Source organism: Heloderma suspectum, chromosome 6 (genome assembly GCF_057233095.1).
Source record: "Heloderma suspectum isolate Gila_16-S chromosome 6, 16-S_ref, whole genome shotgun sequence".
Lineage (NCBI taxonomy): Eukaryota > Metazoa > Chordata > Lepidosauria > Squamata > Helodermatidae > Heloderma > Heloderma suspectum.
The window spans coordinates 21,436,551-21,449,356 of record NC_139463.1 but is presented as its reverse complement, the minus strand read 5'-3'; the positions used below and the strand labels follow the sequence as shown (position 1 = coordinate 21,449,356).

Sequence of the window (12,806 nt, the reverse complement as noted above, 5' to 3'; positions counted from 1 at the left end):
GGGGGAACTGATGAAGATGGTTCAGGTCACAAAAGAACTAAATGAAATAGGATCTGCAAAGAGGGCAGCAATTCCCTTTACCCAAAGAATACCAAAAAGGAAAAAGGGGAAAAGAAGTTAAAATTATTAGTAGAAAATTGACCACCAAAAAAAGTGGGTGGTTTTGTGGTTCCCCCCCCCCTCCAAGAAATTTTATTTTATTTCAAAATTAAGTAAATAAAATAAAGGCACCACCACCAACAAGAAGAATGTACATAATGATAAATCAAGTTCATTAAGGGTGCAATCCTATCAAGATAGGTGGCCGCCTCCGAACTTGGAGGCAACCGCCTATCCAAAGCAAGGCAGGAGAGGCGCCAGGCACAGGGGGATCGTTCCCTCCGTGCCTCACCTGCCCTGCTATTTTCCACTAGACTGTCTAGCTGTGCGGGGCCGACCAGGAGAGGAGGCTGCTGTATGACACATCGGATGTGTTGTACATGCAGCTCCACCCTCCCTGCCCCAGAACGCCCCTGGAACTCCCCTTTTCAGTTGCTCCATGCTCCTCTTCCAAGCACGGAGGATGGGGCTGTTCCCACTGCCTTGGAGACAGCACAGACATGGGGGGAGGTCGGTTTTCCAGGAACTGACCTCGGAGCACGGGCTCTGAGGTCGGTTCCCGGAAAACAGCATATCCTATGGCCCTCTAGACAGTGTCCTCTAGACAGGCCATAGGATTGCTTCCTCCAGGAACAAAATAATTCACTAATTATAATTCTTAGTCTATAACCAATACGCTTATGGAACATCTACAGTAAAATGGCCTAAGTAGGAGCTCAATACCCAATGAAAGAGTAAAAATACAATTTATACAGCATATAAAAGGAGCATGTGTGAATGTGGCTGAATCTACACATAGCAGTTATACCATTATCATACTGTTATCATAACTATTGGTGCCCATTGGTGTTATGTGTACCAATAGTCATGATAACGGTATGATAACAGTATAACTGCTATGCGTAGATTCAGCCTGTGTATTGTTTTGTGTGTGCGTGTGTATTAGCCAGAAAAATTATAGGCTACTGTACTTGGTTGGAATTTGATCAAAAGTTTGAAGAGCTGCAACATAGGAAATAAATGGAAAGCATGGTGCCATCATAGCTTTCTTATGTTAGGATTGCTTGCTTGTTGCACTTCCTGAGTAAGTTTATACATAGTCATAGTCTCCCACATTTTATCAATCCACTGCTCTTTAGTTAGTTGCTTTGGAGACTTCCAGTTACATGCTATACATGACTTTGTAGCTGTATACAATTGCTTAAGAAGGTCTTTATGCAGGAAACCAGGATCATTAGGTTCAAAAAGATGAAGCAGCATAGCTCAGCTGTAGGAGTTACCAGTGGTCTAACGTGAAGAACTTACTGACATAATCAGCCATTGTTTTTGCAGGGGATGGACCACAGCTCAGTGGTGGAGAACAGGCTTTGCATCCAGGGTCACTCCCTGGCATCTTCAGTTCAGGTAGAAGGTGATGGGAAAGACCTTGGAGAGCCACTGCCAGTCTGAGCAGCCAGCAGCACTGGGCTAGATAGACCAATGCTATGACTCGGAGTCGGCATAAGGCAGCTTCACATGTTCAGAACGAATGTGTAATACCTATTCTGTCTGCATTCTGTGGATTGTCATTCTGTCATCTGCTCATTGATGGAATTGTTTTTCCCCATTATCTTGAATTTGTGCAAATTTGCATTTCCGCAAATTTGCACTAATAAAAATGTGCAAATCCCCCTCAAACGTGCAAATCCCCCTCAAAATTGCATCATCATGCTTTAGCCTATGGGGAAATGCACACTTTTGGCTGGTGGTTTTTTATTTTATGTATTTTTCTGCAACTAAATTTGCGTAAAAATCCAGAAAGTAAAAAAACCTGGTCCCCAAGCCTGCAGAATCTGTGCAACTTGGGAAAAAGCTGGTGTGCTGTGGAATCTATGGGTTGGATTCATAGGCATCTGAACTCATTTGATTCCATTGCAGATTTCTCCGACATCCCTGTTTTGATTTAACTGCAGCCCTTTTCGGCTGGTAGGGCTCTTCTCCATTGCAAATAATGATTGTGAGGATGATAGGTGTCAGGATCCATTCCTGTGGCCCATGCACTGAAATTGACACCTTGACACAACTGGGAACTCTGTTTTTTCAGAGTTCCCAATCACACATGCATGCAGATTGTAGACATGCAGTTCAAAGTGTGTGTGTGGGGGACAGTACAGAGTCTGCCACTGCCTGCCATCCTTGTGTTCATTTTATGTGCAGAAGAGAGCCCTAATGACTGAAAAGGGCATGAATGTAAGGCTGTTGAAGGGAAACAATATGACAGTTCTTAAAAGGCTAGACAACTCTGGGGAGGTTGTGTTCAATCAATATTCAAGATGTCCAGGACCTAGGGATGTACAGACTGTGTAAAATCCGCTCCGTCTATGTTCCGTGGATTGTCAGGCACCTTTCGTTCCGTCATCCGCCCACAGACAGATACGAATATTTCTTTTTCGTCGTGTGGAAAAATACGGAAATAATTATGTAAATACTTACATAAGTATTTATGTAAGTATTTACATAAATTACCTCAGTACGTAACATTTAGTGTATTTTCCCTCATTCCATTCAACGTTTCCTCAGCAGAAATGTACATATTTCTCTGCAGTAAATGCGTAAATTTCAGGAAAGCAAAAAAATCATCTGAAAGTCCACGGCCTCCGCACGGCCTCCGGGGGCACTCCACAGTAGATTCCGCAGGTCGGATTCTTAGAAATCTGAGCTCATTTTAATCTGTCTCAAATTTCTCCAGCATCCCTACCAGGACCTGGAATCTTAGCAGGCCCAGCCTGCTTCTTGACCTCTGTCCATGGTGCTGGGCATGGAGGTGAGCTGTGAAATCAGTTGCTGAGTAGCCTCAGCATCACAGGTATTAGGCCCAGACATAGTTGGGGAGAGAGAGTTTCTGGCCAAAGGTCACACAGTGAGTGTTGCTGGTTGCCATTTGTAAGGGCAAGGAAAGCTGTAGTGCACTGCAATGACGTCACATCATAATGTTGTTCAAGTGCTTGCCTGTATACATCAGGGCTTAAACTGGGGAGGAGGATGTGGGAGCACATGCAGGTCCTATGCCCAAGTTACCTGCATGTGCCATCTGCATGTGCTTTCATGCTCAATGTTGGAAGGTCTAAAGAGGAACCAGAATGCATGATGGCCTTGTGGACGAGGCTCGCATGCGCACTTATGTCCCCAGTTTTAGCACCCATGTGTACAGGGGTTCATGTATTTTCTACTAGTGGGCATTACCAAGGAAGAGAAGATAAAGTGACTCAGGGCTGCTGCTTTTGGCAGCAGCCACATGTGCTCCTTAACACTTAATGCTTGTCTGCTCAAGTAAGACACTCACTTGATAGAGTCTTAACTGTTAGAAGCAGGATGCTTTGCAGCTTGCACCAGAGGAGTAGCTGTGCTAGTCTTTTGCAGCAAAACTAACGGAGAGTCTTGTTACGGCACCTTATGAACTACTAACAGATTTATCATGGCATAAGCTTTTACTGGCTAAGGGAAGACTGTAACCTCTCCTCTGCAGTGAGGCCTCTCTTCAGTTAAATACTAAGGCAGGGGTAGACAACTTTTTGGGCCTTGTGGGCACATCTGGCAATTTGAGGAATGGTCATGGGCACCATCACAATACAGCTGCCGTGCAGGCATGGCTAATCAGAAGGGACAAGAAACCTGCCCCAAAGACTGAGTACAAGGCTGAAGCTGGGTCTGAGCCCCAACATACTAAACATCTCCTTTGAACCCACACTTTTCAGTAGTGCTGTGCGGAATCCTGCCCCCTATTTTCAGGAACCTTTTCTCACTCTGCGAAAGAGGCATTTTTTTCTGCCTCTTTTGCAGGGAGGGGGAGAATTTTGGAAAATATTCTCCTTGGGGAGGGGGAAGGGATTTTCCACATGTTGTTGTTGTTGTTGTTGTTCAGTCGTTCAGTCGTGTCCGACTCTTCGTGACCCCATGGACCATAGCACGCCAGGCCTTCCTGTCCTGCGCTCTCTCCCGGAGCGTGCTCAAGTTCATATTCATTGCATCCGTGATGCTATCTAGCCATCTCATCCTCTGCCGTCCCCTTCTCCTTTTGCCTTCAGTCTTTCCCAGCAACCTCACCATACCCATCCTCAATAACATACGCCTTGTGTAGAACTGTTGTTGGCATCTTGTGCAGCATGAAGGAATTCTTTCTTTCTCCTGGTGCAACAGATTGCTCCTTTGTTATTCACATTACAGTCACCGTCTGCAGTGATCTTGGAGCCCAAGAAATTAAAATCTGTCACTGCTTCCATTTCTTCCCCTTCTATATGCCAGGAAGTGATGGGGCCAGATGCCATGATCTTCGTTTTTTTAATGTTGAGTTTCAAACCAGCTTTTGCACTCTCCTCTTTCACCCTCAACAAGAGGCTCTTGAGATCCTCTTCGCTTTCTGCCATTAGGGTGGTATCTTCTGCATATCGGAGGTTGTTGATAATTCTCCCAGCAATCTTAATTCCAACCTCTGATTCATCCAACCCGGCATTTCTCATGATGTACTCTGCATATAAGTTAAATAAGCAGGGTGACAATATGCAGCCTTGTCGTACTCCTTTCCCAATTTTGAACCAATCGGTTGTTCCATGTCTGGTTCTTACTGTTGCTTCTTGACCCTCGTACAGGTTTCTCAGGAGACAGGTAAGGTGTTCTGGTACTCCCATCACTTTAAGAATTTGCCACAGTTTGTTGTGATCCACACAATCAAAGGCTTTAGCGTAGTCAATGAAGCAGAAATAGACGTTTTTCTGGAATTCTCTTGCTTTCTCCATGATCCAGCGAATGTTGGCGATTTGATCTCTAGTTCCTCTGCCTCTTCGAAACCCAGCTTGTACTTCCGGTAGTTCTCGGTTCGCATACTGCTGAAGCCTAGCTTGTAGGATTTTGAGCATCACCTTGCTGGCATGTGAAATGAGCGCAATTGTGCGGTAGTTTGAACACTCTTTGGTGTTGCCCTTCTTTGGAATTGGAATGTAAACTGACCTTTTCCAGTCTTGTGGCCACTGTTGAGTGTTCCAGATTTGTTGGCATATTGAATGCAGCACTTTAACAGCATCATCTTTTACGATTTTAAATAGCTCGGCTGGAATACTGTCATCTCCGCTAGCTTTGTTGTTACTAATGCTTCCTAAGGCCCACTTGACTTCACTCTCTAGGATGTCCGGCTCAAGTTCAGTGACCGCACTATCATGGCTATCAGGGACATTCAGATCTTTCCTGTATAGTTCTTCTGTGTATTCTTGCCACCTCTTCTTAATCTCATCTGCTTCTGTTAGGTCCCTGCCTTCTTTGTCCTTTATCATGCCCGTCTTTGCACAAAACGTTCCCTTGAGATCTCCAATTTTCTTGGAGAGATCTCTAGTCTTTCCCATTCTGTTGTTTTCCTCGATTTCTTTGCATTGTTCATTTAAGAAGGCCTTCTTGTCTCTCCTTGCTATTCTCTGGAACTCTGCATTCAGTTGGGTATATCTTCCCCTTTCTCCTTTGCTTTTCGCTTCCCTTCTTTCATGAGCTACTTGTAAAGCCTCCTCAGACAGCCACTTTGCTTTCTTGCATTTCTTTTTCTTTGCGATGGATTTCGTTGCTGCCTCCTGAACAATGTTATGGACCTCCGTCCATAGTTCCTCCACATACTTTTTTTTTTTTTTAGTGTAGGCAATTCGTAAGAGCTCCTCCTCCTCCTTTTTAAAAAACACCCCCTGCACTTGTAGGAGGCAGGCATCTGCCCCCCCAACGAACACCATTTGCCACTCAAATGGCTGCTTGTTCTTTTCCGTAAGTATCCCATCTACACAAATGGGGACCTTAAGAGGGTGATGTCTGCAACATTATAGGCATTTATGTGGAAACCCTCTCTCCCTCCCCAAGGAGAAAATTCTCCAAAATTCTCACCTCTCCCAGTCTCTTTCACCAAGGTTTTCATTCTCCTCCCCCCATGAAATGCTGAAAATGGAAGAATCAAAATTTTCAGCACAGCACTACTTCTCAGTGCCAACAGAAACCTATTTCTCAGAGGGCAAACTGTTTTTCTCCCCTGCCCCTACCTGCCAACCAAGTCATTTCTCCGTATCTCTCTCTTACACTCTGGATCACCACCCATAGACTCTCACCCAAGCTTGCCACCCATAAAGATCCTCTCTCCCTCTTTTAATGTACTATGTTTTAAATGGATCACTTTTTAAAAAATCACCCTTCGCACCCCAGTACTAGTGTTTGGGTCCCCTGTGCTTACTTTAGAGTAAAAAAAAGAAGAGAAAGAATGTTAAGTTGGTCCCTAGTTATGTTGGGCTAGAAGCTATGTCATCATAGTAACATGCTTGGGTCATAGAATCATAGAAAAGTAGGGTTGGAAGGGGCCTATAAGACCATCAAGTCCCGGTGCAGGAGTCCAAGTCAAAGCATCGCTGACAGATGGCTGTCCAGCTTCATCTTAAATGCCTCCAGTGTGGGAGAGCCCACCACCTCCCTAGGTCATTGGTTCCATTGTTGTATTGCTCTAACAATCAGGAAGTTTCTCCTGATGTTCAGCCGGAATCTGGCTTCCTGTAACTTGAGCCCATTATTCCGTGTCCTGCAACAACTGAATCAAGGGTGGAGTTATGCATGAAAAACTACCACTGCACTGTCAACTGGATGTGTTTCAAAAATTACACAGAGTTGTCAGACCTCTTTTATTTCATGTTGTGTTCCTTATTCTTAAGGCACAATTCTTCATTTGGGATCCCCCAATTCTACAGAACACAGATACCATGCCCCTGCTCCCCAACCCCAGCCCTGCAGGTATGAGGTATGCTTTGGACCACAGTTGAACAGACCTTCTGTAGGCATGAGCCTCTCACCCCTTAGCTGTGCAGTTCTTGATAAGCTAGGATTGCTCACAAAAAGAGCCCAACACGGTGATGGTTTACAAAGTTCCACCTGCCACAAAGAGGTTAAGCGATGCCTTGGCCTTTGATTAACCCAGATGCTGCTCAGAATGGGAATCAATTGGACTTCTATTAGGGCAACTCTGCAAAGATCCCTTTGAGCAGTAGAAATGTGGAAAGTGCTGTTACTGCCATGAAAACCTGCCCTTTCAATTTTTATTAGGCCAGTTATATAAATCAACCTCCTTGACCTCTGCTTGGCCTAAAATGTTCTCCTCTTTTCTTTTAAACTGCTGGGAAAGTTCCCCACCATCTCTGGCTGGCTAGCCCCAACTGCTTTTGCTCTTTGGCCTGAGCATCTTCCATTCTGTGCTTGAGTCCAACATGACTGCCTCCTTCCTTCTGTCTGGATGTCTAAGGGCCAAAACATACATTATTTTAACTCTGTGTCTAGCAGCTATGACTTTTTACATTTCTTACTCTAGAGTAGGTGCAGGGCCCACAGTTCAGATTGGGACATGGGGGCAGGGGGGGCTTTTAAGATCCGGATCAGCCCCCTGTCCTCGCTCTTTGGCCTTTCTTCTGTCTGGATGTCCAGTGTCCAAACAGACATTACTTTAACTTTGTGTCTAGCAGTGATGTATTTTTTTAATTACTCTAGAGTTTGTGCAGGGCCCTCAATTCAGATTGGGACACTAGCATAGGGGGTAGGGGGCTTTTAAGATCCAGATCAGCGCCCCGCACTTGGTCTAAAGGAAAAATGAACAAAGGACACAGCTGCTAGACACAGCTTTAAAGTAATGTCTGTTTTGGCCCTTAAACTGACCAAAGACTCTAGAGCTTCCCTCCAGGCAGTGAGATAATATACTCACTGGTTAGGGATATCAGAGGAATCCATCCAGGGAGGGGTGATGGTGGAGCTTGATGATCTTTCATCAGCTCAGCACCCCAGACTTGGGGATTTCTTTTTTGTTTGTTTGTAAATAGAAAGTTACACAAATTGCAGCTACATTTAATCTGCACCCTTTACACAACTTGTGGCTGTATTTTGTTTAATTTGCATAAATTCTGGTCATAATCTGTGTAAGTTGCACACATTATGACATTTGTGGCTGCAATTTGTGCAACTTTCAATTGAGGAACACCCCCCCCCCCGAGTTCCCAGGTTTCAGGAAAAAACCATGGCTCAGCATATGAATGCAAGCTGAGCCAGGTGTGTGGCAAGATCCATCAGGCCCCCAAAGGGCCAGATTAACAAAAGACAGACAGCGCTATCAGTGGTGCAGCTAGGACTGGACCTTGGGGGCAAAATCCATAGCCTGGGGGTGGGAATCAAATGACTACACAGAGAGCAGCGGGTGAAGGGGCAGTGGAAAGAGAACAACTGAGCTTGGAGCTGCCTGCTACACCATCCTTCTTGTACCCTTCTTTTCTAAAACATTTTATAGCCAGGGCTGGCAAACTGGGCATGTAAGTGGTTACAGATGCTCTTTTTGTTCTCTCTTTTTTTAAAAAATGTACCTTATCCTTTTTCTACAACAAAATGGTCCTTATTCCCAAGTAAATGTGTTTAGCATGAGGGCCACGAATGCAGCCCCATTTGATTCTATAGCATTAGGATGGCCCTAAGATTTGTGTTTGGACCTGCCCATGCTCAAAATATATTTCTTTTTTTTAAATCAAGGTTGGCAAACAGTTTTGTTTGTTTGCTTGCTCTAACATACCAGGAATGTAAAAGCATTTGTAAAGGATGGAATGGACGGGGGCAGCGGGTGGGGGGGGGGAGAAAAGAAATGTTCGTTGTGCGCTTCAAAACTTGGGTAATACACATGGCTTTCTAAAGCCGCCCCCCCTCCCCCGTCGAAGACCATAACTCTAAACTTACCTAGGTGCACCACTGAATGTATAGCATGCCCCTCAGAGAAATAGGAGATATGGGCAGGCGAATGGAGTATTTGCACATGGGGCAAAAGCAGGGTTTTTTGTACCGGTGGCACATGGTGTGCAAGCGCAGAAAGTGGTATTGGCTCTGTAACATAATCTCAGCATTTAAAAAACAAACACTACCCAAGTTTCTTGCTCTTACTGCTGTGTGATGAGGTATGCTTAAGTATGCAATGCCTGCTGGAACTACAGAAGCCAGCGTGGTGGACTGGATAAGATTTCCAGGCACTAGGGACCAAACGGTGTAAGGAAAATGCATTGGGGTGGGGGGAGAGAAGAGAAATGTGAGTTATGTCCTTCACAACTGAAATAATACATTTAGCAATTTAAAGACCCCCCTCCCTCATAAGACCACGAAGTCCATCATCCAAAATTATGTAGCTCCACCACTCAGAATCATCCTCTGAGAATCTAGCTCGCTAAGGATGAAATAAAGTTGGCGTGAGCTCTGCATGAATGGTAGGATGCAAATGACATAAATGGAGTAAGGTTAGAGCAGGCAGGCACAGTCTTTGCATCGTAAGGTGGGACACTAACATGTTTGATTTACCAGCTCTGTGGCAGCTAGTTGGCCCTTCTGAACTTCAAATAACCACAGATGTTTGTTCCTGCTGCTGTAGGGATTTCCAGCCGGAAGCCAGAGTGGTGCGGCTGAGAGCAAAAGATTAATCCTATGAGCAAATTTGTGAGCCTGCTCGATGACTTAGACTTTGCAACTTCCTGGCATTTATTTACACATTTTTTTCCCCCAAGTGCTCAAAGACATTCACATCAGATGTAGAGATGTGCCACACACCTGTCTCCTGCATTGCTGTGACTTCTGGCCTCATGTTGTAATAACATTCACTATCCCTGCTGGTCTCCTTCTGTCTCTGCTGAAATGTATATGGATATGCTAGTCAGAGACCAAGTGCTATGAGGAAAAGTTGAAGGGTGAGGTGCCATAGCTCAGTGGGAAGGGGCTGCAGCTCAGTGGCAGGGCACACACCTTGCATGCAAATGGTCCCTGGCTCAATCTCTGGCATCTCCAGGTAGGGCTGGAAAATCTCCAGCCTGAAAACCTAGAGAGCCACTGCCAGTCACTGTAAACAGCACTGGACTAGATGGACCAATTCAGTACAAGGCAGCTCCCTATGTTCCTATGAATTTGGTAAGTTTAACCTGGAGGAGAGCTTGTTAAGACAAGAGCCCATGTGAAAGCCATTTCCCAATATCCGAAGGGCTGTCATGTGCCTGATCTCATCTGATCTCTGCACCTGATCTCGTCTGAGCAGGGTCAGCCCTGGTTAGTACTTGGATGGGAGATGGCCTAGGAATCAGGTTTCCTGCACTGAGCAGGGGGTTGGACTTGATGGTCTTGTAGGCCCCTTCCAACCCTATGATTCTATGTCTATGTCACCTCAGTGATGGAGTAAATGTGTTTTTCTGCTGCTCCAGAGAGTAGGACCCAAATCAATGGGTTCAAGTTACAATAAAGGGGACCTCAACTAAACATTAGGAAGAACATCCTGATGTTATGAGCTGGTTGACTACCTTGGAAGGTGGTGGACTCTGCCTGGTTAGAGGTTTTATGCAGGGACCGGATGGCCACCTATCGGGATGCTGTAGCAGTGGATTTTCTGTATTGGCACTTGGCAGGGGGCTGGACTAGAAGGCCATTGTGGCACCCTCCAACTCCATGTTTTAATGATTTTATAGTAGATTAGCTAAGGATATCTGACCTGAAATTTAAATCACGATTCATTATAGATTAGAAGTCACAGATTTAGCCACTGCACTTTCTAAGAGCCCTGTCAAAGAGCCTGATAGGATATTCTTTATTTAGATTTGGGGTGGACAACCTGTGGTTCATGGGCCACATGTGGCCCCCCTCTGGACTAGGGATGTAAGCAAAATTTGTTTCAGTTAGTTCAGGATTTACTTAGTTTGTACCTTCTAGACTGAACACAGATTGGATGCAATCTGCAGTCAGGGTCTGTACATTTCTGAACTTCTGTTGTGATTTGTCAACCCAAAAATATGCGTTCGAAAGCATACGTATATTTAAAAAATGTGCATGAAAAATGCATACTTTTGAAAAATGTGCACAAATATGCTTTAATCAATGGGAGAAGAATGCACATTTCAGAGATGCACACTACCAATGTGTACATTTTGAAAAATATGCATGGAAATACGCACGGATTTTCATGAGAGAAAAACAAAACAAAGCTTGCAATCTGATATGGACTCAAGTTGGAAGTAGCTTTAAGATGGAATCTGGAGAACTTTGGTGAGCTCAAGTTTTCCTGATTCACACATCCCTACCCTGGACCCATTTTTGTGCCCCCCTCCAACATTGCCACTAGCAAAAAAAAGTGGTCGATTGCTGGCAAAATGCAGCAGAGTGGTGGCAGAAAAGGCCTCCCGCACCCCTTAAAAAAAAAAGAAGAAGTTTTCTGCTGAAATTCAGTGGCACAGTAGCAAGGCAGCAAAAAAAAAAAAAAGTCTAGCTTTAAAGAAAATCTGCCCTTTTTTCTGCCATGCCATTAAATTTTGGCAGCAAAGTGGGTGGTGCAGGGCAATTGGTCCCCGGAATTGATCCATAATTGATCCATAGATCCATAATATATTGATACTCTAGCCCAGGGGTAGGCGACATGGCACTCCTGGGCACTAGTGTTCCCATGGACACCTTTCTTGGTGCCCACCAATGTACCCTTTCCTTAAAAAAAAGACCATTAACTGATTTTAATACTGGCAGCTGGGATTGCCTGAGAGCAAAGTGAGGGTCTCCTGCTCATGGTGTGTGTGTGTGTGTGTGTGTGTGTGTAGTGCCAGCTCCAGGTTTGGGGGGGGGGGCTTGTGCAAGACACCCTCACTAGCCTCTCTCCCTCAGTCAGTTACTTCTTCACTGCCACTGTTGCCAACTGCTGTTGCTCCTCTTTGTTATCGTTTCAGCTTGCTTGCCAAGTTGAGAGCCAGTGAGCAAGCAGGCAATGGCAGCTCCCACTACTTCTTCTCACCACTTCAGTTTGCTTGCTTGCTCACTCCCTCTGCTCCAGAGCAAGAGATGGGTGAGGAAGCAGGTTGCAATGCTGAAGAGGAGCAGCAGGATGAAGGAGACCCTGATAGTGTGGGCCCTCAACAGGTGCCTAACCATGTCAACCTTTGACCCTGGCTGTGTGTGTGTGTGTGTGTGTGTGTGTGAGAGAGAGAGAGACAGAGAGACAGAGACAGAGAGACAGAGAGACAGAGGCAGAGACAGAGACAGAGACAGACAGAGAGGCAGAGAGAGTGAGAGAGAGACTATATGTGGTGATCCAGAGTGTGAGAGAAAACGAGATGGGGGAATGAATCGGCTGGTAGAACAGTGGGGAGACAAAAAGAGTTTGTCTTCTGTGAAATAGGATTCTAGTAGTGCTGAAAACTGTGGGTTCAAAGGAATTGTTTAGCGTGTTGGGCCTCGTACTCAGTCTTTTGGGCAGGCTAATCTCTCTAGTGACAAGCCATGCCTCTCATGGCAGCCATTTTGTTGCCCAGGACAATTTCTTCATTTGCCAAATATGCCCATGGGTCGTAAAAGCTTGCCGACCCTTTCTCTAGCAAATCAATTCAGAAAGAGTATGATGTGAACAGCAGCCATCTTGCGTCCTGTCATTGCCAACACTCAGCTCTCAAACCTCCCCTCAATTGTCCAGCCAATTCTGAACACCACTGCCTAGCATCCTTACCACGCCTGAGCCCCGCTTCATCCAGACGATGGTCAGAGATGGGTTTCCAATCCATGCACAGTTAAATATGGCATCCGATCCAAGGTCAACAAGGAGGGATTGTGGTTCTGTCATCATGCGTGGCCCAACTGTAATAAGAGATCTGTCACAGAAATGCCCCTACGCAGGATAGGACAGTTGCTAA

The 12,806-nt window shown here is 45.3% G+C and overlaps 1 protein-coding gene across 2 annotated transcripts in view; it reads right to left on the bottom strand.

The window, feature by feature from the left end:
- Positions 1-12,806, bottom strand: part of KIRREL3 (kirre like nephrin family adhesion molecule 3) — a 1,205,284-nt gene that overhangs the window by 87,356 nt on the left and 1,105,122 nt on the right. For both annotated transcript variants that reach the window (XM_084803705.1, XM_084803706.1), the window contains exon 9: positions 12,623-12,750. In XM_084803705.1, coding sequence (XP_084659831.1) covers positions 12,623-12,750 — 128 coding nt within the window. The remainder of the gene's footprint in view (positions 1-12,622; positions 12,751-12,806) is intronic.